We start from the raw sequence: 24,810 nt of genomic DNA, 5'->3' as shown, positions 1-24,810 counted from the left end.
CTTCCAGAACCCAGTTATCCACCCACCTATTCAGCATTTCCATTGGCTGTCTCATATGTTTGAGTTCAAATTTATATTTATTCCCTCATAAACTTGGTCCTCTTCCAGAGTAATCTATCTTATCTTTTCAGTCTACCCAAAGCTGGAAATTTAGGAGTTACTTTTGACATTTTCCTTACCCTCTTTCCCCCATACTCCAATTACCAACCATTTTCCCTCTCAAATACCTCTGGCACTCATCCACTTTACTACCAGCACCCTTATTTAAGGTGATCCAAGTTTTTCTTTTTTCTTTTTTTTTGGCCACACCGTGCGAGCATCTTAATTCCCTGACCAGGGCTTGAATCCACACCCCATGCAGTGAACGTGTGGAGTCTTAACCACTGGACTGCCAGGGAATTCCCTGATCCAAGTTTTTCTTAATAAAACATCATCATTGGTCTCTCTGCACCTACTTTGTCCTTTTCCTATCCATTCTTCACACTGTAGTCATAGTGATCTTTTCACAATGGAAATCATCATGTCACTCTTGACCCCTGACTCACTTAAATGAAACCCATAGTTTCCCATCACTTTTAGCATAAATATCAAAGACTGGATAAGCATGACTTCAGATAATCAGCAGAAGTAATTATAACTGCTAAGAAACTCTTGAAAAACTTATGTATTGTCTTCATTTCCAAATTCTGCAGATATTTCTGAAACCAGTTGGAATATTTCTTCCTAATGCATATTCATTCATTCAGCAGATATTTATCGAATGTCTGCCATACCAGGCATATTTAGATATTACATGGAGATCTGCTTAAAACAACAGCAACAGCAGTCTTTTGGTGAAATGTCTGGTCATTTAAAAAAAAATTACTTATTTATTTTTTAATTTGTTTGTTTGCACCGGCTCCTTAGTTGCAGCACGTGGGCTCCTTAGTTGCGGCATGCTAACTCTTAGTTGTGACATGTGTGTGGGATCTAGTTCCCAGACCAGGGGTTGAACCCGGACACCCTGCATTGGGAGCGCAGAGTCTTAACCACTGAGCCACCAGGGAAGTCCCACGTCTGGTCATTTTTAATGACTTGTTCAAAAGGGCTGCTGAATGGGACAAAGACAAATGTAGTGGTTAAGAATGGGGGCTTTGAAATAAGACCTGGGTTTGATTTCTGGTTCTGCACTTACTAGTCCTGTGATCTTGGACAGATTAGTGAGGCTCTGTAAGCCTCTGTTTCCTTGTGTTTAAAATGGTGATAATAACAAAAACCACATGTTTGTTGTCGGGATTAAGTAAAATAGCATGTGAATATCTCTTAGCATACTGCCTAATACATAGTAAGCCTTCAATAAATGGTAGCTACTATTCATTCTTTAATTATTTATTGAATGTCTCTAGTGTGCCAGGTTTTAGGCACGGGGGGATACAGCAATGAACAAAACTGACAAAGTTCTGTGATGACAATTTTGATTCTAAATGACATAGCTAATATAAAAAAATAGAAGTAAGAGGGATAAATACTTGGATCCAATATAGGAATCAGCTTATAACAACATAATCCAAAGAATGGCTTGCTTAGAGAGTAGAATAATCCCCTTCTGCGAAGATATTCAAACATAGGACGATGATAAAATTATGTGACTGATTGATTAATTAATAATAGACTTCTTGCATGCCTATCTATGTAGATGGTGTCCTTTTAAAAATGATCTTATTTTTTCTCCCCATGTATTACCCTCTTCTGGGAGTGAGTAAATAATTGTTCTCATAAACTAAGACTTCTAGAACTGGTTTATGTTATCGAATAGTGCTTTGAGTTTTAAAAAAATTTTTGAGTGTTGTGTATATTCCAGGAAAGTCTGGCAGGGCTTTAATTTGTCTGTGTCTTTTATCAGGAGGGTAAGCCCACATTTGGTATCTGTGTAGAACCGAAGCTGTACTGGATGGTAAATTTTTGTGTCGGGGTGAGTGGGGAGGGCGGGGTGGTGATTAAGCTGTCTAACAATTTGGATTTGTTGAGTTTTAGTCACCTTTATCTATCCAGTTCATGAGGTCCAGCAGGAGTGGGATATACAGGTGTGAGGTTGAGGAGAGGTCCTAGACATTGGGGGAAAGCCACTGAGGGAATTATCAGCCTTTGGAGTAGCTGCGGCCATGAGTGTGGCTCAAGAATTTAAAGAAGGAAAAAGAAAAGAGGGCAGCAGGCAGATTTCCCCTGAAATTCAACACTTAATGATCTGGTTGAAGAGGAGGATTCAGCGAAAGAGATCAGGAGGGACCAAAAAAGATGAAATTTAAAAACTATTTATTATGGAAAATTTCAAATGTATACAAAAGTAAAAAGAAGAGTATAATGAATCTCCATGTACCCATCACTCAGCTTCAACAGTTATCAATTTGTGAATAATCTCTACTCCTCCTCTATCCCTCCCCACAATTTTTAAAAGCAAATCCCAGTCATCGTATCATTTTATCTATGAATATTTCAGTATGTATCTTAAAGATTTTTTTAATCCAGCCACAGTATCATGATCACACTTATTTTTTTAAATATATTTATTTATTTTTAATTTTTTAAATTTATTTATATTTATTTTTGGCTGTGTTGGGTCTTCGATTCTGTGCGAGGGCTTTCTCTAGTTGTGGCGAGCGGGGGCCACTCTTCATCGCGGTGCGCGGGCCTCTCACTATCGCGGCCTCTCTTGTTGCGGAGCGCAGGCTCCAGACGCGCAGGCTCAGTAATTGTGGCTCACGGGCCTAGTTACTCCGCGGCATGTGGGATCTTCCCAGACCAGGGCTCGAACCCGTGTCCCCTGCACTGGCAGGCAGATGCTCAACCACTGCGCCACCAGGGAAACCCGATCACACTTTTAAAAGTTAACAATAATTCTATTCAGTGTGCTTATTTCTCTGATTGTCTCATAAATGTTTTGTTTTGTTTTATGGTTTGTTTGATTCAGGATTCATAAAATATTCATACATTCTGATTGGTTGATACATTCTTAGGTTTCTTTTAATCTATAAGTTCTCCTATTTCTTTTTTGTGTTTTCTTGCTATTTTCCCCACTGGGCCTGTAGAATTCTGGAAGGATAGAATTTAAGTATTGGATGATAAATATATTAGATTGCTTTTAGGATCCCTGAATTTCTATATTTGTTTAAATCCTTTAGAAGGGAACACATTTTACTTTGTTAATATGGGTTATTCTATTTGAGAAGCATAGTCTTGCTGCTTTGTGCTTCCGTCATTTATATTTGAACTTGAAAATTGCCTGCAACCTAATAAGATGCAGCCCTTGAGGAGTTGTAGATATGCAAGTTATCTATTTGACATTCACTTTGGACATTTGGTGGTAGTCTGTTTTCAAAAACTGAAGTTAAAAGAGGTAGAAACTAGAAACTCCAGGGTTTCTACTTATACCAGTTATATAAAGTGATTTTGCTTCATTCAAGTTATGCAAAAAAATGATACTTTGAAGTTATAACATCTTTTAATGTAACTTCCTTCTGTTTAAAATCAGAGAGGATACATGGATTTTTTCCAGCCCCATAATCTAATGTTACATTTGTTTGGTTGCTGAATAACCATTTTAAAGCTAGAGACATACTGTTCCCATAACTCTTAGATAATTTGGAATAAATTCCCTCCTAAATGTGGTACAGAAACATTTTTTACCCAGTGTGTGCTTTTAGAGAACATTTAAAATAGCACATATCATTTGAATGTTTAACTTTAGCTATTGCTTTTCAATCAGATAATTAATATATATTTTATAATAATAATAATGACTGTAATAGCAGATAATTCTTAGCATCTAAATGCAGGATTAGGAACTTCCCTGGCGGTCCAGTGGTTAAGACTTTGCCTTCCAATGCAGGGGGTGTGGGTTCGATCCCTGTTCAGGGAGCTAAGATCCCACATGCCTCGCAGCCAAAAAACCCAAAACATAAAACAGAAGCAATATTGTAACAAATTCAATAAAGACTTTAAAAATGGTCCACATAAAAAAATCTTTAAAAAACAATAAATGCAGGATTAGACATCATAGTCTATCCTTTCTACATAATTAAATGTGTTGATGTTCCATAACAAAGTCTCTCTTTGGAATTTTTGAAAAGCCCCAACCCAGAATAGATGCTTACGTATTCCCCACTTAGAACACCTCCAGTTTGGCACAGTCGAGAACTCCTTCCCCCATCATGTACAATCATAAAGAAAGAATGGGAACTGGAACTTCTGAGGTGCCGGTGAGGCGGTTCACCAGAGTCTCCACTCACACATACAACACGGGAATCAGAGCCTTAGGGGTGAAGAGGGGGATGATGTGAGAGAGGGCTAGAAGAATTAAGGCATCTTTACTTCTGTTTCTCATCTTTTGAGCCTCTATAGATCGTTTTTTGCCTTCTCTTGTTTTCTACTTTTGTTCCTCTGTATCCTAATACCTCTACATTTTTTCTGTGTGTCTTCTTTTTCTCTGAAAGACATAAAGTCACAGAGGAATGAGGGAACTTTGTGAGGAGTTTGTGATGGGTAGCAAACAGCCTTGGATTTAGCAGTATTGTTTATGGCAATATATTTTTGTAAGAAATCATTGTACTGAACTTTGACATTATCATTTGTATTATATATGACTTACATTCATAATATGATATAATATGACTTTATCATATTGTCTTTAATATCTCAATTGTCTATCATTTGTCAATTAATACACACATAATATCTAAAATACTTTTTAAAGTGACTATTTAGTTTACGTCAAACCAAAGCACGCTAAGAATCAAACAAATTTTCCTACTAAACAGTCACACATTGCAAAAATTCTAGTCAGTAGTCAGTTTTGTCTAAAACAACAAGTTCATAATAGTTGGCTCTGAATAACCATCACTGGCCTATTCAGAAATCATGTGTTATATTAGAAAGTAAGAGAACTTGAGAAATAATGTACTTTGACTATTATGATGACTGTTTCCCATACTTTAAAACAGGATAACAATGAACAGTGTAGGAGAGCTATATTCTACTAGATTGTTCCTGGCTCAGCTAATATGAGTTATGCATAGGATCACGGGCTGAGTTGCTGTCCAAAACCTACATGCAAAAATAGGCCTGGAACTGAAGAATAATCTTTTCATCTCCCTCCAAATTATCAATATATAGATTTTATGCCTTTGGTGTTATACCAGTGATTTTAGCAATTCATTTAGTTCTTGTCTGCTATTTAAATAAAATATTACCTTAAAATAACTTAGTTACATAGATAAATAGATATTAATTAAATTATAAAATTTAAATGGCTATTAACTTTTTCTAAGAATCAAATGGCAAAAGGCATTTTGTCAGACTTTTATTATCCTCAAATTTTATTTTCATAATATTTTTAATTTACTGTACTAATAATAAGGATAAGTAAGGATATCAGTATTTAGTTGAATATTGAACAGAATAAATTCATTACTGACTTAAAAAATGGTCAAGATAGTCGAACCACTTACATTAGGGGAGTTCATTCACTTGAATTTTATTATGATTTCAATGAATTTTTCAATGAACATTTATGATACATACACTCTGTAGTACTCACCAAAGAGAAATGGAGCCCAGATCTCCCTTCAATAAATGTATAGGTTAGTGGAAGGAACAGATTCATAATAGTTACAATACATTGTAAGCAGAGCTGAAATAATAGTATGTATAAAATGTTCTGTAGCACAGATAAGATATAATGGTCATTTATTTCTACAAGGAGAGCTGGTCAGGGAGAAGAGATCATGTTTGGTCTGGACCTTGAAGTGTAAATAGGAATTTGCAAGATGGATAAGGTAGGGAATGACGTACCTTTCACATTGAGGGATGAGTGGAGGGATCAACATAGACTGTCCCACCCTTTCACCCCAAAACTCCACTGCCCATAGAGGCTAACACAGCAATGCGGATAATCTGTTTTATTTCTCATTGTAGGGCACTTGAATTAGCTGTTAAATACAAAACACATGTTGATACAGTGCTTGCCTACCGTCAAAAGTTTTTGGAGACATTTGGTAAACAGGAAACTAATAAACGATACCTGCAGTATGCAGAAGGTGTAAGTATTATGCAGTATTTGATAATAATGTATATGCTTTATAAGTATGTATTATTCATCCTAATGCGACAAAATTTGAATGATTCTTACCATAATCTCTAAAAAAAACTACTTTTTGCCTTTCGATGTTAGTCTTATTTTGACTATGTAATTATATTACTGAATATTTTTCTGGACTCTTATAGCCGTGTTTTGATTAACTCAAGTCTGGTTTTATAATATTCGATTTGTGTTAAGGTTGTGTGCTAACTGATATTTTTAGATAAACAGTATAAATGGCAAGAATAAAGGCTTCTAGCTCCTGAATTTTGTCTTCTACCAGCTGCCCTTTCTGCTCCAGGGGAAATACATAAGCACAGAGGGCACTGGCCAGAAAATGGATACTTTGCCACTTTGCAGATTCTAGGGAGCTCAGTTGCACTTCAAGAGGTGCCTGGCCTGGGTAGAGTTCTCCGCCTAGAACAAAAGAATGCTAACCCTTTGCCTCTCAAGTTCCTACCAGAATATAAGGTTTTATAAACCCAATTAGAAAAAAGCCATTCCAGTACATATCAGCACACAGGAGAGCCAGAACAAGGGCGTTTGTCCCAGCGCCTAGAGCAGAAAAGACTGTGGCCACTTGCCCAGGTCCTTCTATACTCAAATGGCAGAAATAGAGCTCACCTGTAGCCATGCAGATTCAAGAGACTTGTAATCCCAAAACAGGGCCAACCTTGCTCCCAGCTCTGTGAACTAGTTGATTCCTTTAGCCTTTTAGTCATTCATTTATTCAAAAAATGTTTATGAGTACTAACTCCAGGCCAGGCACTATGCTATGTGTTGAAACAGATATGGCTTCTGTCTTCATGGAGCTTATAGACAGACTGTGGGAGTGCTCCTCCTTGGGGATAGAATAAAATGGAATGTTCTGATTTATCGTAGGGGGCAGAATATATAAGAGGAAGCTTGGGAAGAGGAAAGAAGATGTAGAGAGAAGGCACCTACTAAAGGCAACATTATCCATTTGCCGTATTTAGAATATTGAGTGTCATGAACCACAGTTTTGGACTTCAGACCAGTTTTCAGGGTAATGAAGCCTTTGGGGCCATTCTTAGTTCTGCAGTGCAACTTTATCATCTGGATCCAGGATAGACACAAGTTGTGGGTTTCTTGGTGGAAAGGGATGTGTTTTATAGAAGCTCCACAAAATTTTTTTTGTTTGATTCGGAACTGTTTACTACTGAAATGGATCCTTTGGGAGTTTGGGCTATGAGGGCTTCCCTGGGAGCTCTGAGGGCTATACCCTCAATTCACAGATTATGACAGCAGCCACCAGCACTGAGCGCTAAGCAGCCCAGAGAATCAGTAGTCACCTCATCTTTTTTGTCTCAGTTTTGAAAATATGACAGTATGTTAAAAATGAGCACCCACCTTAAATTTACTTTATTGTATAATTTTTAAGCAGATTAATACTACTCTGCTTCCTCTTCATCATCATTACTAACAATATTATTTTCACTGTGTTCACATTAGGTACTTTTGAGGACATAAAAAATATAGTTTTTACCCTCAAGGAAACTATATTTCAGATATTAAAAACTTAACATTCATATCTTCTTTTTCATTATATACGTATTCACCTATAACTAACATATGATACTTCAATCCCAAGAGTAGTAGAAATGTTCAAAGTGGGAGAATCAGAACAACACGGCTTTTTTTGGTATTTTGTTTTCTTTTCATCCTGAAACTATATAGGTTACTTTGACTCTCTATGGCACTATGTTCTAGTTTCCTACTTTTCTCCTTCACAAATGTAATTTGGAAGTTAACTAGAAATCATAAAGCAGTATTTTAAGATGAAAATTATCTTTGACTTAAAAATTATCTTAGCCAAAATTGTGATTATATAAACTCTTTATTTCAGAACTAAGAATTGAATAGAAAAAGATCATTCTTAAAAAGAAATTTATTCTACCTATCTGGTGAACTCAAATGGGCTCACAATGCATAACGTAAAAGTTTATAAGAAGTGAAGTTTGACATACATTCATATTTATGAGCCGTAAAATGTTATTTGGGCCTTTCTAGTTTAAAATATGGAAATCTGAGATCCATACACGGTGTACTATCTTCTAAGAACCCCATTAGAGTCATTATACCTGCTCTACAAGGGTGTTCAGTAAGTATTTGTAAAATAATTTATGAGTCTGGCAAATAAAGTCCACTTGAGGAATACATTCAATCTACTGAATACATACTCTGTGCAGGAAGAGAAGTAGAAGGGACAGGAAATGTTTAAAGCATTGTGCTAGGAGAAAGAAAAAAAGAGGGAAAAGCAGGAGAGAAAATAACAAGAGATTGTTAAGTGATAGCTCATTTGCTGGGTAATTAGTTACCTTTTATTCATTCAATATTTACTGAGCACCTCCTGCAGACAATGTACTCTCCTTGGTGGTTGGGATATAATAGTAAACCTGGCAAACACTGACCCTCCTGAAACTTATATTCAAATGGAGGTGATAGTTAATTATACAGTTAATTGTTCATTTCAGTTGTGATAATTGCCTCGAAGGTAGTGTACATAGTGCTGTAAGACTTTATGAATGACAGGCCTGACCTGGGGTGGGGGGGATCAGCAGATTTTTCTAAGCAAAGCAATTGCTATTGGAGCTGAGTTGTAAAGAATGGATAGTAGAAGCTGACTGAGGGTGTGGGGGGAGGGTGTGGCGATGGCTGTGTTCTAGGCAGAGGGAAGGCTCTGAAGTGGGAAAGAGTGACGAGCAAAAGGGAGATTGACCTGAGGGTTTCATAGGGCAAATTCGGTATATTGGATTTACCCTAAGATTAATGTAAAGATACTGAATGGAAGTGACGTGATCACTTTTCCCCTTTAAAATCCCAGTTCCTAAGTGGAAACGGAAACTTGGAATTTTCCACCAAAGTATCCTTTTTTTCCCCTTTGGAAATTGAATACTTTGTATTTGTTAGTTTTCATTTTTAAAATTTATTTATTTATTCCACAGAATTATCTTGAGTAGGATTTTGTTAGTCAGTTAAAGGATATGATAAGAAGAGCAAATGCATGGGATCTTGAAAGAATGGTGAAGGAGTACAGAGTGACTGCCCTGGGTCCTGGGTGCTGGGTCCTGGGTGGCTGGAATATTGATGGGACCAGACATTAAAGAGTCTTAACACTGTGATAATAGACTTTATAATGGAGGCAGTGCAAAGACTTGGAGGTTTGTAATCAAGAAAATGACCTGAAAGATAACTTCTGATGTGGAAGACGGATTGGAGGTAAGGGTGGTGACTAGGAGACCAGTTAGGAGGTTACTGTAATAATCTCAGCAGGAGACGGAGACGGTAGGATTAATGTAAGAAAAAGTAGCAGTAAAATTAATAGAACATTGTGGTTGGGGGTGGGAGGAGAGGTGGTGAGGTAAGGCAAGACATTTGAGAACAACTTCAGGATTCCTAGTGTTGGTGACTGGTAGAGGAACGTGAGCATATACGAGTTTTGGACCTTTTGAGTTTGAATACATGAAAATAGGCCATTTTTTGAGTTTGAAGTCCCTGTGGGGTGGCCCCTATCGAGGCAGAGATGTCTAGTGGGCATTGGAAATATCAATGTGAACATCAGAGGGTGTTGATAAAGGAAGAATCAGGGCTAGGTAAATAAATTTATGGTCATGACCGTTTAGGAATAGTTGAAGCTGTGAGAGTGGAGGAGATCTCCTAGGGGAAGTATGAAAACGCTGTGCTTGGAACCCCAGTGAATACTAACAGTGAAGAGGTTACTGAGGGGAAGGATATAGGAGAAAAAGAAAAAGAAAAAGAAAAAGACTGAGGACATTTAGAAAGGAGAGCAGAAACCAGAAGAGAACGATATTGTACTGAGAGAGATATTTCAAAGAGCGGTGGTCAGCAAGGTCCAGGGGATGCTCCTGCATCAGGACCTTTTTCTTCCCTCTGTCTGTTAGCATGCTCTTCCCCAGATACACCCAGAGACTCGCTCACTCATCATCAGGTCCTCACGTCAGCTTCTCAGGGAGGCCTTCTCTGATCACTCTGTTTGAAATACAACACCCATTCCCCGCGCCACCCCCCCCCCCAACTCCACCCCGGCGCTATCTCCCTCCCGTTTCCAAAACTCTTACCGCTATTACTTGTCTTTGTTTATCTTTCTATGAAGACAGTGATTTTTCTCTTTTTGTTCACTGCTAAATCCTTGCTCCTAGAGCAATCCAGGGCATAGAGTGAGCGTTAAATAATTGCTCGTATAGAGAAGGTGTACAGGGTGAGGGATTAAAACACTTAATTGTGGCGTTAGTGAAAAGCTTCTGAGGTGTAGTGAGAACACAGTCATATTACAGTGGTCTGGGGAGAGGATGAGAGTCAGGAATGAAAAGAAGAATGAAGGTGGTAGCTTGTAGGGAGACAGAATAGAGAGGGAAGGATAATGAGGAGCAGCCAGTGAAGAGAAGGAAATTGAAATATGCAGGTAATAATTGAAGGCCGATGTCCTAGAGGAGTCAAAGAAGATGAGATCAGGGACTTATGTGAAGAGGTTGCCCTGAGACAGAAGGGAAAGAGATAAGGATGGATACCCTACTTTTATGAAAGGAGGGAAATTAAGTGAATTCATGCCTGATGGCCACTATATTCTCTGTAAAGTAGGCAGCTGATTTTCGGCTGAGAGTAAGAGGGACGGGGTAGAGGATGGAGAGCCATTTGCTATGATTTCAAAATTATTATTATGTGAATAGGAAGAATTGACCAACTAGGGACTAGAATAAGAAGTGCCAAATAGTATTAACACTCCCTAGACTAGAAAAGGATGTGTTGTAGTGTAGAAGTCACTTGACAGCTGTCATGAGTACATCCTTATCTAAAACTCACTATGAAAAATACTCTATTCCAGAGACTAAATTATCAGGAGAACATTGTTCTAAAACTGGACAAATGCCAGAGTGAAAGTGAAACATTTATTTTCAGTAGGATAGCTGTCAACTGACACCCTCATTTGTACTATAACAAGTAACTAATATAGATGTCATCAATCTGCTGGATGCACTTCTGATGCAGCTGAGCAACAGTTGTTTAGTGTATCATGAATATATGGTTTTATTGTGATTGATTTGAAAAACATATGTAAGTCAATTTAAGCCTGGAAGAAGGCCAAGGCATTCATCAAGTTTTGTCTTTCTCTTTGCAAATGTTTTCTTAGATGAGTTGTTTTGCCATTTAAAAAACATCAAGTTCTGACCTGATTGAAAAATGAGTCTTTCAAATAACCTAACATTTGCTCTGCCTTTCGATAAGCTGTCACTTGCATCTTAGCGCAGACATTCATCTTCTATGAGTAAGAGGGATTCTTTTAATTCATCAATTTTATGTATTATAGACAAGTATATGGAATGATTATCTAAAAAATATCCACAAATTACTTCACAGAAATTTAGAGAAAGGATATTGGAATAAAAAAGAACCAAATACTTAATTCTACCTATTTCCAACACAAAATAAAAGAGGCGTGAAGTCCTGTTAAGGTTAAATTAGTCTCAGTTACTTAAGGTAAATCTGTTCAGGCAGCAAGTAGTAACGCAGTCTGCTTTAATACTGCTTATTCTACTCAGCTCCCCTACATGGAGGCGAAAACCTATTCACTTTTGGCTCAGTCTCAGGAGTTTGGGTTTATTTCAAAGTAAATCAGAGTTAGTTTTAGGTAGGACCCAGTTTTTCCCATGTCTTGCCTGAGAGGACACACATTCCTTAATTAGTGATCTCCAAACTTTTAAAAATAGTAGAAGCCTTTTCCCTAAAGAAATTGTTTATTGAATTCAGAGCAGAGTCCATTCCTAACACTATGTCTGTTGATTTAGTAGAGGGGCAGGGCTGGATTTTGGGGGGTCTGGTGGTTGGCTGAAAACAGATAAAAATATTATCACTTTTCAGTTATTCTTTTTATGTCTTTCAGCCTTGCTTTCCCACTACTTCCTCTAATATCTTTTCATCATTTTCTTTTTTTTCATGAACTTATCTATTTTATTTATTTATTTTTGGCTGTGTTGGGTCTTTGTTGCTGTGCGTGGGCTTTCTCTAGTTGTGGCGAGCGCGGGGGGGGCTATTCTTTGTTGCGGTGCGCGGGCTTCTCATTGCAGTGGCTTCTCTTGTTGCAGAGCACGGGCTCTAGGCACACGGGCTTCAGCAGCTGCGGCGCGCAGGCTCTAGAGCACAGGTTTGGTAGTTGTGGCGCAAGGCCTTAGTTGCTCCGCGGCATGTGGGATCTTCCCGGACCAGGGTTTGAACCCGTGTCCCCTGCACTGGCAGGCGGATTCTTAACCACTCTGCCACCAGGGAAGCCCGCATCATTTTCTTACCACCAAGTCTTCATATTATTTTAAGAGTTGTGAAGGAGCCCCTTTTGCAGAGTATGCTCTGGGGAAGCAGGTGCTCCCCTATCTTTCTCCATAGGTAGGCTCCTAATGGAAACGGCAGTATAAAAGCGGTGAAGAGTTGACCCATTTGAAACATGGCCTACTGTTTCAAAAATGGAGCCCTGTCCATTCTCGCTCTTGTTTGGAGGAGAGCGGTCCATCTTCACTCGCTCCTACCCCCTCGAACCTGAGGCACCGGAGCAGAATCCTAAGGCTCCATGGGACAGTTTAGATGTGCCTTTTATAAAAAGCTACAACTAGATTTTGGTCTTTGGTATCACAATGAGAGTCTTTGCTTTTTATTGTGAGAATTGTTCTATTAGGTCTTATTCTCAACGCTATTTCATTTTTGGGGGGAGCATTATCTCTTCTTAACTTTTCTTTCCTGCCCTCTTGTTTCTCTAATGTTTTGGAAGTCATGCATTCTGTTTTTGTCTACTCTTAGTTGCTTTGCATTAAACAAAAATGTCTTATACTATATACGCATGTTTCTTCTTTTCTTCTACTGCAGCTCGAAATAGATTGGGAGAAAATCAAAGCCAAAATTGAGATGGAAATTACTAAAGAAAGAGAGCGGTCCTCAAGCAGCCAGCCCAGCAAGAATATTGGTCTTAAGCACTAAATGCCATGCTTACCTTTAAGAAGTTTTACCTTTTGAAACTGATTCTGATTAACCAAGGATAAGCTTGTTTTCCTTGCTTAAAAAAAGGCAGAATCTCTAAGTATAAGCACTTGCTGTGTATTTAATACCAAAAGGATATTCAGAAAGACTAAGCACAAAATAATTGGTGTAATTTCATCTTTTATATTTGTAGTCCAATAATTAGCAAAACATCCTATATATTTATGATGCATCTATGTAGTATTGCTTACATTCCAGTTTTCTGTCCATTATTTTATCCCTGAATCTTCAGTATGAACAATATTAATGCTGATAATAAAACATTGGACTCTTTAAAATGTATGTTATCATTAATTTCTATTTGATCTCAATTGTAAAGTACTCCAAAAGTTTATTTATACAACAACAAAAAAATGAAGCTTGACTTACGAAAGTATAAAATAATACATATACTTGTATACCAATGTTCATAGCAGCATTTTTCACAATAGCAAAATGGTGGGCAAAAAAAGATGGCCATCAACAGATGAATGGATAAAAAATATGTGGTATTTACACACAGTGGAATATTATCCAGCCTTTAAAGAGAATGAAATTCTGATACATGCTACAACATGGATGAACCTTGAAAATACTATGCTAAGTGAAATAAGCCAGACACAAAAGGTCAAACATTGTATGATCCCACTAACATGAGATACCAAAAATAGGCGAGTTCACTGAGTCAGAAAGGCGAATAGTAGTTGCCAGGGACTGTGGGAGGGAAAATTGGGGAGCTATTGTTTAATAAGCTCAGAATTCCTGTCTGGCATGAATGAGTTGTGGAAATGGATAGTGGTGATGGTTGCCCAACATTGGAAATGTACTTAATGCCACTGAATTGTACACTTGAAAATAGTTAAAATGGTAAATTTTGTTATATATATTTACCATAATTTTAGAAATATATCTAGAATGGGCAAGAAATATTTTCCTCATTCCTCTTCTGACTTGAGAATGTTTAGGCACTAGGCTCTAGAGTCTGAATTTGTGAAAATCTCCTTAAATGATCAATCTGTTTGACTAGCCTTAATTCAGTATGTCCCAAAACAATTATTACCACAAAGCTTTTTAACATTGACACAAATAATCCTTAGAAATTCTTCCATGAAGACATTTTTGGAAATGGTATATTATAGAGTGGGCATAGGCATATGCATGGGAAAGTGATTACCTCTCTCACCCCCATTTTAATTAATATATCTAGTTTTTTTTTAATGAAGATGTTCCTATATTTTCAACATATTCCTTTTCCTTTCTGGAATGTTGGCATGTTCTGTTCTTCATCCAGATGCCGGGTACAAAGGTGTGTCAGTTTGTGAAATATGATTGAGCGGTTTACTTATAAGTTGTACTTATACATTTATATATGTTTTCTATATTATGTTATATGACAGTAGAAAGTTTAAAAAAAGATGGTCAAAAGAGTAAACTTTATATTATATTTATTTTACTACAATTTAAAAACTCAAAAAATATAATGAAATGTGTCTGCATTCTACCAATTCTCTGATAACCAGCTAGATGCCCTACCATTCAATTCAATTCTGACACTACCCAGAGTTAGTGTAGGTCGGACAAGTTAAAGGGCAAAATCCTCAGCTAGACTGCCCTTATTTCAGTTGCCAGTCGCTAGTGGGGACCCCAGGATACCCACATCTCTCCGACTTGGCTCCAAATTTATGCGTTCTTACCACCCCCCCTTTAGGTTTGATAATTCACTAGAATGACTCACCAAACTCACTGAAAAATTTTCTATTACAATTTTATTGTAAAAGATACAACTTAGGAACAGCCAAATGGAAGAGATGCATAGAGCAAGGTCTAGGAGGAAGGAGAGATCTGGGGGGAAGTGGGAGACACAGAGCTTCCATGCTGGCTCCTCCTCGTGGAACCCCGGCACGTCATCCTCCCAGCACGTCAATACGTTCACCAACTAGGAGGCTCCCCCAGGCTTTGCTGTCCTGAATTTTGTCTCAAGAGTTTTATTACGTAGGCACAGTTGATTAAATCACTGGCTATGCGATTGAACTCAATGGCCAGCTCCCTTCCTCTCCCTGGAGGTCAGGTGGCTAAAAGTTTTAGCCCTCTAATCATGTGGTGACCAGCCCTCATCCTGAAGTTCTCTAGCCACCCCCACTCATTAGCATAACAAAGATATTCCTCTCACTCTGGAAATTCCAAGGGTTTAGGAAGCTCTTTACCAGCCCCCCTCCCCAAGACCAGATACATCCTTTATATATCATAGGCTACTCCCCGGTCTTTGATCATGGGATCTTTTATAGCAGAAGGAACATACCTGACTGAGCATAACAGATACAGCAACACTTGGAGGAGTCAATGTGGAGTAAGGATAGGAAGCTATTAAACTCAATTTCCCAATACATTTGATGATCAATATTGGCATTATCTTTCCAATAATGCCAGTGTTATAGCACATCACATTATGGTAGATGTAACCTGAAAAATAAGAATCAAAGATACTGACACATTTACTGGAGTCTCATCCAGTCTCAGATAATCAGCCCAATCCATCGTCATATCATATGATGGGATGTGTCAGGGTTTCCACTCAATCTTGTCAGGTTCAAAAGCAGGAGTGGTCTCAGCAATACATGACGTCACACTTTCAGGCGTTTGGTATAATTGGACTTAAGAGACAATATCATTTCTTGCTCTGAGCTTCCTTCCAAGCATTACCATTGGAATTCTCTCATTGCATAACTCAGTTATTATTCACTTACCCTTGGCTACTTAACTATTTCTTCTGTTTGTACCCAAACCTCTTCACCTTGGAAGGAACATTAGGTTCAGCCACTGTGCTGGTCTAGATCACAGGCAGCAGTAAGAGTCTAGCCAAGTGCCTCCCGCTCTGTCCACTCCCATCCACGTAAGATAGGGTTACATAGGTACAGAGTTAGCGGGCTATTTCTTCCAATAGGCAATGTAACTATTCACTGTTAGCCCCAGTATTGCCCGATGGAGCGAAAACACAACCCACCCCGTCAGGCCCTTAGGAACTCTGACATAAAGGACCTTGCTCAGGAATCACCCCTGCTTCCAGCAACGTAGTTGCATCCTTGGTCCAGGGACGACTGCCTCAAGTAGGAAGAAGAAAGGTAAGGTGATACGGGAAAGAGAGAAAACAGTAGCGTTGTCACACGAGCATCCTCACCCACCCCCTCGTCCCCACATCCAGAAAAGCAGAGGGATTTGTCCAGTGAGGACAGTCCCTCAGCCCCGCTCATGTTGACTGTGAGCACACATTCGTGAGGACATGTAAACCAGCCTTTCATGCCTCTCTCTCCTCCCATTTTTTTTTTATAAATGTCTGTTGTTTTTGTTGTTTCTTTTTTTTTTTTTTTTTTTTTTCTTTTTTGGCTGCGCTGCTCAGCTTGTGGGATCTTAGTTCCTCAACCAGGGATCGAACCCGGGCCCCTGGCAGTGAAAGCGCCAAGTCTTAACCACTGGACCGCCAGGGAATTCCCTATCTCCCCCCTTTTAGACAATCAATGTTTTGATTGTTCCTTCTAATTCTTTACCAAACTGTTACTCTGAGGAAGATATCTCTCTGCCCGTTGTAACAGACAACGTTACAGACAATGGTCTGTAAATAGTGTTCCTTGGTCTGAAGAAACGTGACGCAGCGGTCCAAATCAGTGCAGTATCTTCTGTTCCAGTTCTTTTGCGGTACTCCGATCATTTGCATCTACCCCTGGGTAAGCAAAGCCCAGTCCAGAGTCACAGTTATTCTTGTCAGGATGCACTTGCCATCCCCCAGGGCTACCGGCATCAGCCTGACTTGCCAGCTCTGGGCAAGGACTCCCCCTAGGGAATCTGCCCCAGAGCCAGCTGTAGTCTCTGTGTCTCTTGTTGGCAGACAGAACAGTTCTTGTTGGCGTTTTGTGACTCAGAGGATACCAGAGGAATACGTCTAGATCGAGCCCATCTCTGCATTGCTGCAGCCCACCCCCTAGTGTCCACCCGTTTCACAGACCCAGGTGGCTACATCAAGTGAGCACACTAGGGTATCTGCTTGTCGATTCTAATCGCCTTCTGATGCAGGAAGGGGGTTCTTCTGATGGCATTGACTTGGCCTACTTTAATGCACCCCTCAAATTCCTGTAATGATTTCCATAGAGCCATGCCCTGTTTCCATTGGCCTCCCAATAGGCCAATCTTCCATTGCCCTTCTGCCTGACCACATGGCCAGGTCATTGGCCACTGCCTATGAGTCGGTAAAGATCCAAACATAAGGGTGAACAGCATGCAGTGCAGTTCACCAAGCTGATTTGTTTTTATCTTTTTCCATCAGAGTGGTGGCCTTCCAAACAGAATGTTGTCTGTTCCTGTTGAAACTGCCATCCATAAACCAAGCAGCTCTTTGTTGGTCAGTTGAGAGCTGTTTATAGGGCACTGTCCAAGTAATCATAGAATCTGGCAGCTCCTCATGTGGTTCCAACGTCAGTCCTGGGGAAGAGAGTCTACCCACTCGTGGATACACTTCATTCCCCGGTAGAAGGTTCCTGTACAAACCATGTCTATTTTATTATAGAACGCTTCTGGGCACTGCCTTCTTCATTAGAGCATTTCTCTGACATCACCAGACATCATGGGTATTTCAGGTTGCAAGATTATTTTATGCCTTTCAGTCACATGGGCATTTCCAGTTAATGTCTGGTGGCAAGCTAGTAATTGCCCCTCAAATGGAAATTTTCTAGTCTGCAATTCCAGTAGTCATTGCTGGGAGGTGCTTACAGGCTTTCGCCATAAACCACAGTTACACTCCGCACACAGCTATTGTGCAGAGGATTTGTCCAGACAAGCACTCCAGCTTCTATAAAGTGTGGGCTTGGGCAATCTCATTCATTCCCATTTAGCATGTGACTTGAAGGAAGGGTTTACATGCCTTCTGTTTTACAATACTACGTCAGGGAAATATTCCCCAGTCAGATGCAATATCCATCCCCATAATACATACAGGTAAAAAAGTCAAAACCACTTCATATAAACTCGTTCACCTGATGGGATTAAACTATTGCATTTCAATATCCTCTCAATATACTTTGCCTCCCATTAGAACTTTACAAACAGATTTTGGTACTATAGTGCACAGGGCTCCCAGGTCAAGTGTCCCCGAAACCTCCCCACCTTCTAACCATTTTACTCACGTGCATAAGGCTTTTGGTCCCCAGTGAAGGGTTGAGCCAAGGGACTGAGGCCCTTTTATCAATCTTTATCTTGATTAATCTCCCTATTACTTCAGGTATTCTCAGGATGAGTACCTCATTGTAATCTTTGCCTTGCAGTTTTTAAAATTCCTCCAAATTGCGAAAAATAAAGCAGGCTTTGGGAGGACCTTTAATGTTGAAGGTCTAGCAGGAGGTCCTCCCAAATTTCAGTAGTGCTGTATTAAGACTTTTGTTTCAATTCCATCTATGTCCATTTTATTCTGCCCATTTCTTAATAACCATGAAAAGATTTCCACCCCACTGGAGTGAGTCCCTCGATTCTCCCATCTGTCTCTCCCACTTTCTTTAATGTTTTTGGTATTTGTAAGATGCACGTGAGCAAGCTGAGGAAGCAAATCTGATAAGGCTTCTCAGACTGTTCAGTTTTGCAGCAGTAAGATGACATGCAGTGCCCATGGAAAAGGGCCCCCTTAATCACAGCATTTACCATGATGTGGGCGGATGAATAGTCCCATCATCACAAAGCCAGTTCCACGCAGTTTGTATGTAAAGCATTTCAGCTGCTTTATCTGGGGTATTCTACTTGGCATTTATTTGGGAAGCTGGAAAGTCCTCCTTTTCTGGGTAAATACACTTTACAGCAGTTTTATTTAGTCCACTAGGCTGGCTGTTCCCTTGGGAATAACCTGCTGTGGGTCTGCGTCATGTATAGCTATCTATGACTGTCCCATACTGAGCTGTGGGTCCTGTATCCACCCAAATGTGCTTGTTCACTCTGCAGTATTCAAAACCAAAGATACTGCCCCTAAATTTGTCACTCTCACAATCCGTTTTAGCAAAGCTTCTGCAGGGAGCCAATGATAACTATCCACAAAATGAGAAAACTCCTTCACACCGTACCTTCAAATTTCAATAGTTTCTTGGTTTTGCCCTCCTGCTACATGGGCTACTTTCTTGGTGACCAGAGGTCTTGGAGGTACTTTCCATTGTCCCACCATAATTTTTCCTTTGGGGGCAGGTTTGAGGCTAGTGACCATAGTCCTGAGCTTGGTTCTCAATCAAGATTCACCCCAGCATTCTCTTTTACTCTCATTTTAACAGTTACAGATAACAATACCCAAGAGATTGTATGTTTAGTATATTTCTTATTTTGCCTTTCCTTAAGTATCCACATGTCTAGTGTTAAATGCTAGAATGTAATCGAATAGAGATTAAGTAATATTTACAATGTGCTAGAGAATTAAATTAGAATTTTTATATACCCATAATAGTAGAATCTACTGCCAATTTTCCTGTGTTTTCTCCCCTGCCTTTCAATATCTGCCATTAACATAATATTAATTTCTCTTCGTTTTCTGTGTTTTTAATGTAGATGAAAATATGCACAATGAAATGCACAAAATGTAATTTTTTTCTCTACCTGCTACTTGTTCTGATTAGCTATCTGTGTCACAAAATGTAATCCTAAAAAGGATTATATGAATGGATTCAGGACTATAATGAATTTGTCTTTGACTTAAAAGAAAATACTAGATAGTATTTGCAATGAAACTAAAATTTGTATCTTTTAAGTCCAGTGACATTCAGTCAAAACTGTTAGAAAAATAGTTATAATTTAAAAATTGTAATTAAGTCAACAAAATTCCTTTTTGTGGCACTTGTCTTCCCAGAATAAAAATCTTTTTTTCCCCATTCTTGATGACTACCTGCATTTCAAATAGCAAAATTCATTTATTAAACAAATCACTCTTGAGCACCTACTGTGGCCTGGGCACTGTTCTAGGTGACAGAGGCCTTGTAACGAGCAAAACAGAGAAATATTCCTGCCCTCTGGTGAAGCTGACATTTTGATGGGAAGGAGACAGACCGTAAGCAAATATGCAAAAAACATACAGTATTTTAGATATAAATGAGTAGAGACAAAGCACAAAGGAGATAAAAATGATGGGGGGGCGGAGATGTGATTTTCAATAGAGTGTATGAGAAGGTCTCACTGAGAAGGTGCAGTTTGCGCAAACACTACAAGGAAAGTGATGCTCAATTTCGATTTCTGCTAAATAACATACAGGAAAATCACCAAATAAAATTCCTATCAAATGAGCTTATGTCATCCCTCTTTAACCCAGTTTAAAATGTGCTCGTCGACAAAAGTAGTTCTACATGTTTTGACATTAATAGTCATCATCGCGCAGAATATGGCTTACTTGTGAATAGAATTTATTTACGTAGTCATAATAATGTAAACACTGAATGTTTATCTAACCAAATTATAATTATTCAGGTCCACAATCCCATATCTGAAACCCTTGGGCCAAATGTTTCAGAATCCAAGTTTGTTTACAAAATATAGTGGATATTAAACTTTTTTTTTTTTTTTTTTTTGGTAATACAGCTCCTAGATCATTTATTACAGAACAACCCCAGAAGGGTCTCAGCTAACACTTCCTAATCAAACATATTACTACTTCTGCAGTGCAGCATAGGGACATTTACATTAAACAATATGAATAAAGATTAGGAGTAGTTTCTCACCAGGTTTTGCTGCCAAATGAGTTCAGTTTGGGTCAATTATGAAACATTTTTTGGATTTAGAATTGTGGAATGAGATCGTAGGTTTGTTTTGGAGGGATTGGGGTGCATATGTTGGATGGGGATAGACGAAAGGTTGAAAAAAGAATTAAATCTTCATTTTTCATAGTGGAAAGGCAATAGATAATGCTAAAAAAAAAAACCCAAATCAGGAAATAATAAACATTTTATATAGTGAGATGGCAGTAAAAACTAAAAGAGCCAGCTAAAAGGGCTGAAAGTGGTTGCTTTTCGGGAGAGGGAGATTGAGAAGGAGTCCATTCCCACTGTTTTTCACAACAAGCCTCAGAGAGCTATTTGCTTACTTAAATATGTGCATGTATCACTTTGGTAAAAAAAAAAATTGACTCAAAAAGTGACTGAGTGGAAAAAAATATGCAAACCACATATCTGACAAAGGACTTGCACTAGAATATATAAAGAACTGTCAAATCCGAACAGCAAAAAACAATCCAATTAGAAAATGGGCAAGAGACACGAACAGACATTTTACCAAAGAGGATATGCAGATGGCAAATTATGCACGTGAAAAGACGTTCAAAATCTTAGCCAATAGGGAAATGCAAATTAAAGCTACAACAATCAGAATAGCTAAAATAGAAATTGGTGATAACACCAAATGTTGGCAAGGATGCAGACAAACTGGATCGCTCATATATTGCCCATGGGAATATAAAAATGGTATAGCCACTAATGAAAGGAATATGGCAGTTTCTTGCAAAACTAAACATGCGCGAACCGTACGACTCTAGTTGCGGCGAGCGGGGGCTACTCTTTCTCATTGCGGTGGCTTCTCTTGTTGCGGAGCACGGGCTGTAGAGCGCAGGCTCAGTAGTTATGGCGCACGGGCTTAGTTGCTCCGCGGCATGTGGGATCTTCCCGAACCAGGGCTGGAACCCGTGTCCCCTGCATTGGCAGGCGGATTCTTAACCACTGTGCCACCAGGGAAGTCCCTGTGGTACATTTATATCATGGGAAACTATTCAGTTATAAAAGAAAACTAATGCTACACACAACTTGAGTACATCTCTAGAGAATTATGCTAGGTGAAAAAAAAAAAAATCTCAAAAGGTTATATACTGTATGCTTCCATTTATATAACATTCTTGAAATAACAAAATACAGATATGCAGAACAGATTAACAGATGCCAGGGGTTAAGGGTTAGTGATAGGGAGGGGGTGTGTGGCTATAGGGCTATAAAGGGTGGCACCAGAAAGCTCTGAGGTGATGGCACAGTTCTGTATCTTGATTGTAGTGGTGGTTACACGAAGCCACACGTGACAAAATGGCATAGAAACAAAAACATTAAGCGCAAAATAATACTATATATATATTTACTATGAATACATCTATGTGTAGTAAAAATACACAGAGAGTATTCTGAAAAGATATTGGAGGAGTGAGCTGGGAATTGAGAGAGCAGGGGTGTTAGAGGGGACTTTGCCATAACGTTTTCTTTTCTTTTTTTAAAAAGAACATGTATTTGTTATTACTGGAGTAACTGAAAATTGAAGCAAAAAATGCTGGAAGTTTCTATACATTTGTTGGCATATCTCAGTGTAATGTCATAAAAGATGGATTTTAAAACTGAATTTCTGGGAATTCCCTGGTGGTCCAGTGGTTAGGACTTGGCGCTTTCACGGCCAGAGCCCGGGTTGGATCCCTGGTCAAGGGAGTAAGATTCCACAAGCCACGTGGCGAGGCCAAAAAATAAAATATTAAAAAAAAAAAACCTGAATTTTCTCCAGTGTGTGTGTGTTTATATTATTTTATTGCTAGATCTTTTCACTTAATAACATATATCATAAACATATTAATACATGTCTTATCACATAATTTTAAAGGTTGAAGAATATCTCTTTGTATGAATGGAGCGTAGTTTATTTAATCAGTGTCCTACTATTGGATAATTAGGTAATTTTCAATACTTCACCATTAGACCAGTGCTTTGACGGATATCTCTGTAATCCTATTTTGCACAGGGCCCTGACTGTTTCCATGGGATAGATTCCCAGTGGGGGAACTGCCGAATCAAAGTTATGTACATTTTAGGGCTTTTGATAAGTACTAAAGGTCTGCTTCTGACACATTCTGGAATTCAGAGGCTCCTCAAAGCTCAGTGAAGAAAACTTTTTTCATGGCTGCCAAGTCAACCTTGACCTTTCCTCTCTCTCAAATCCATTCACAGTGGTAACACCAACCACCGCATATATAGTCTTCACTGGGTGCCAGACTCTAAGAGCTTTACCCTCTGATGTGCTACTTTTAGCTTCCTTTTCAGAAGTAGAAATCGAGGAACAGAGAGGTTAAGCAATTCAGTTGGAAACACAGCCCTGATAAACTTTGGATCTGGGGTCAGAAGCCTCGAGAACCTGGTCCTAGAATCTATGCCACCCACTGCTTCTTGGGAAATGCTTTTTTTTTCCAATTGAAATATATTGACATATAACGTTGTATTAGGTTTAGGTGTACAGCATAACGCTTTGATATCTGTATATATTGTGAAAAAATCACCAGAGTAAGTCTAGGTCACAACCATCACCACACATAGCAACTTTAAATTATAAAGCACAGTATTGCTAACTATAGTCACCATGCTGCACATTAGATCCCCAGGGCTTATTTAAGTTATAACTGGAAGTTTGTATCTTTAACCATCTTCACCCCCTCTACCACCCCACCCCGGCCTCTCTCTGGCAATCACCAATCTGTTCTGTGTATTGATGAGTTTGACCTTTTTAGATTCCACATATGAGTGAGAACATACAGTATCTTTCTCTGTCATACAGTGTCTGTATTTCATTTAGCATAATGCCTTCAAGATCCATCCATGTTATCACAAATAGGAAGATTTCCTTCTTTTTTATGGTTGAATAATATTCCATTATTATTATAATATATATATATATAATGGAATATATATATATATATAAAGCACAATTGTTTTATCCATTCACCTGTTGATGGACACTTAGGTTGTTTCTATCTTGGCTATTGTAAATAACGCTGCAATGAACATGGGGGTGCAGACATCTTTTTGAGATAGAGATTTCATTTCCTTTGGGAAAAAGCATCAGGAGTTAAAGAGTTCCTGTGCTACATTTTTTAGATCTCTTGAAAAATTGTAGTGAGCTACAATGTTATGTCATTGACCTATACTGAGGATCTCATTCTTAGAAGCTCTATGGAAAATGTTTAGTGTAAAGATGGTTGAATATGTTATTCCTGACATTACAGCGTCTTCTCTATGAAAACTCACAGAAGCTTCTCTGAGATCTCAGTACCAGGAAGACTGTGCTCCTCTCAAGCAGCTGGTTTGGTTTTGACTTACAAACGCTGAATCCTTTAACTTATCTGCTTTTTCTTTGTATTTCCTGCTACAAAGCTCAGAACCAAGGTATGGCCTTATTTTTACAACTTTGTTTTCCCCCTTTGCCTTCAAATCTTTTTCGGTGTAAGTTACAGAATAGCTGGATGTCTAGATGAATAGGTGCATAGATGAGTGGATGGACAGATGGAATAATTGATGTATTTGTAGTTTGATTTCTTTTTTTTCTTTTTTTTACCTTTTAAGTTCTATCTTCTGGAGACCTGTAAAACAAGATTAATTCCATTTCTACAAGTTCGCCTTTTAAACGTTTAATGACAGTTATTTTCCCTGGGCTGTCTCTTCTTCAGGCGAAAAATCAGAAGTTAAAAGCTTCCATATCAGACTCAGTTCCACCATACCTGGGGTGGGTTTCAGGGTCCATGGGGCCAGTGCCTTTGCCCTCATTGTTTGACTTGCCTCCTCTACCTGCCTTACCTTTTATTGCCCCGGAAACCTGTGCCCTCCTCTACCCTGACAACCCTGCATGTCCATTCTCCAGGACCC

General features: G+C 38.8%; 1 protein-coding gene across 2 annotated transcripts in view; it reads left to right on the top strand.

Moving 5' to 3' along the window:
• Positions 1 to 24,256, top strand: part of IFT80 (intraflagellar transport 80) — a 125,780-nt gene extending 101,524 nt beyond the window's left edge. Inside the window, exons 19-20 of one of the 2 annotated variants that reach the window (XM_068547384.1) lie at positions 5,950 to 6,073; positions 24,174 to 24,256. In XM_068547384.1, the coding sequence (XP_068403485.1) occupies positions 5,950 to 6,073; positions 24,174 to 24,209 (160 nt within the window). In that variant the 3' untranslated portion in view covers positions 24,210 to 24,256. Of the gene's footprint in view, positions 1 to 5,949; positions 6,074 to 13,003; positions 13,400 to 24,173 lie in introns of those variants that run through there. The other variant, XM_068547383.1, reaches the window with a different exon arrangement.
• Positions 24,257 to 24,810: the final 554 nt, after the last annotated feature.

This window comes from Eschrichtius robustus, chromosome 6 (genome assembly GCF_028021215.1).
Source record: "Eschrichtius robustus isolate mEscRob2 chromosome 6, mEscRob2.pri, whole genome shotgun sequence".
Taxonomy (NCBI): Eukaryota; Metazoa; Chordata; class Mammalia; order Artiodactyla; family Eschrichtiidae; genus Eschrichtius; species Eschrichtius robustus.
Note: the sequence above shows the minus strand (reverse complement) of the source record. Positions and strands in the feature narration are given on the sequence as shown.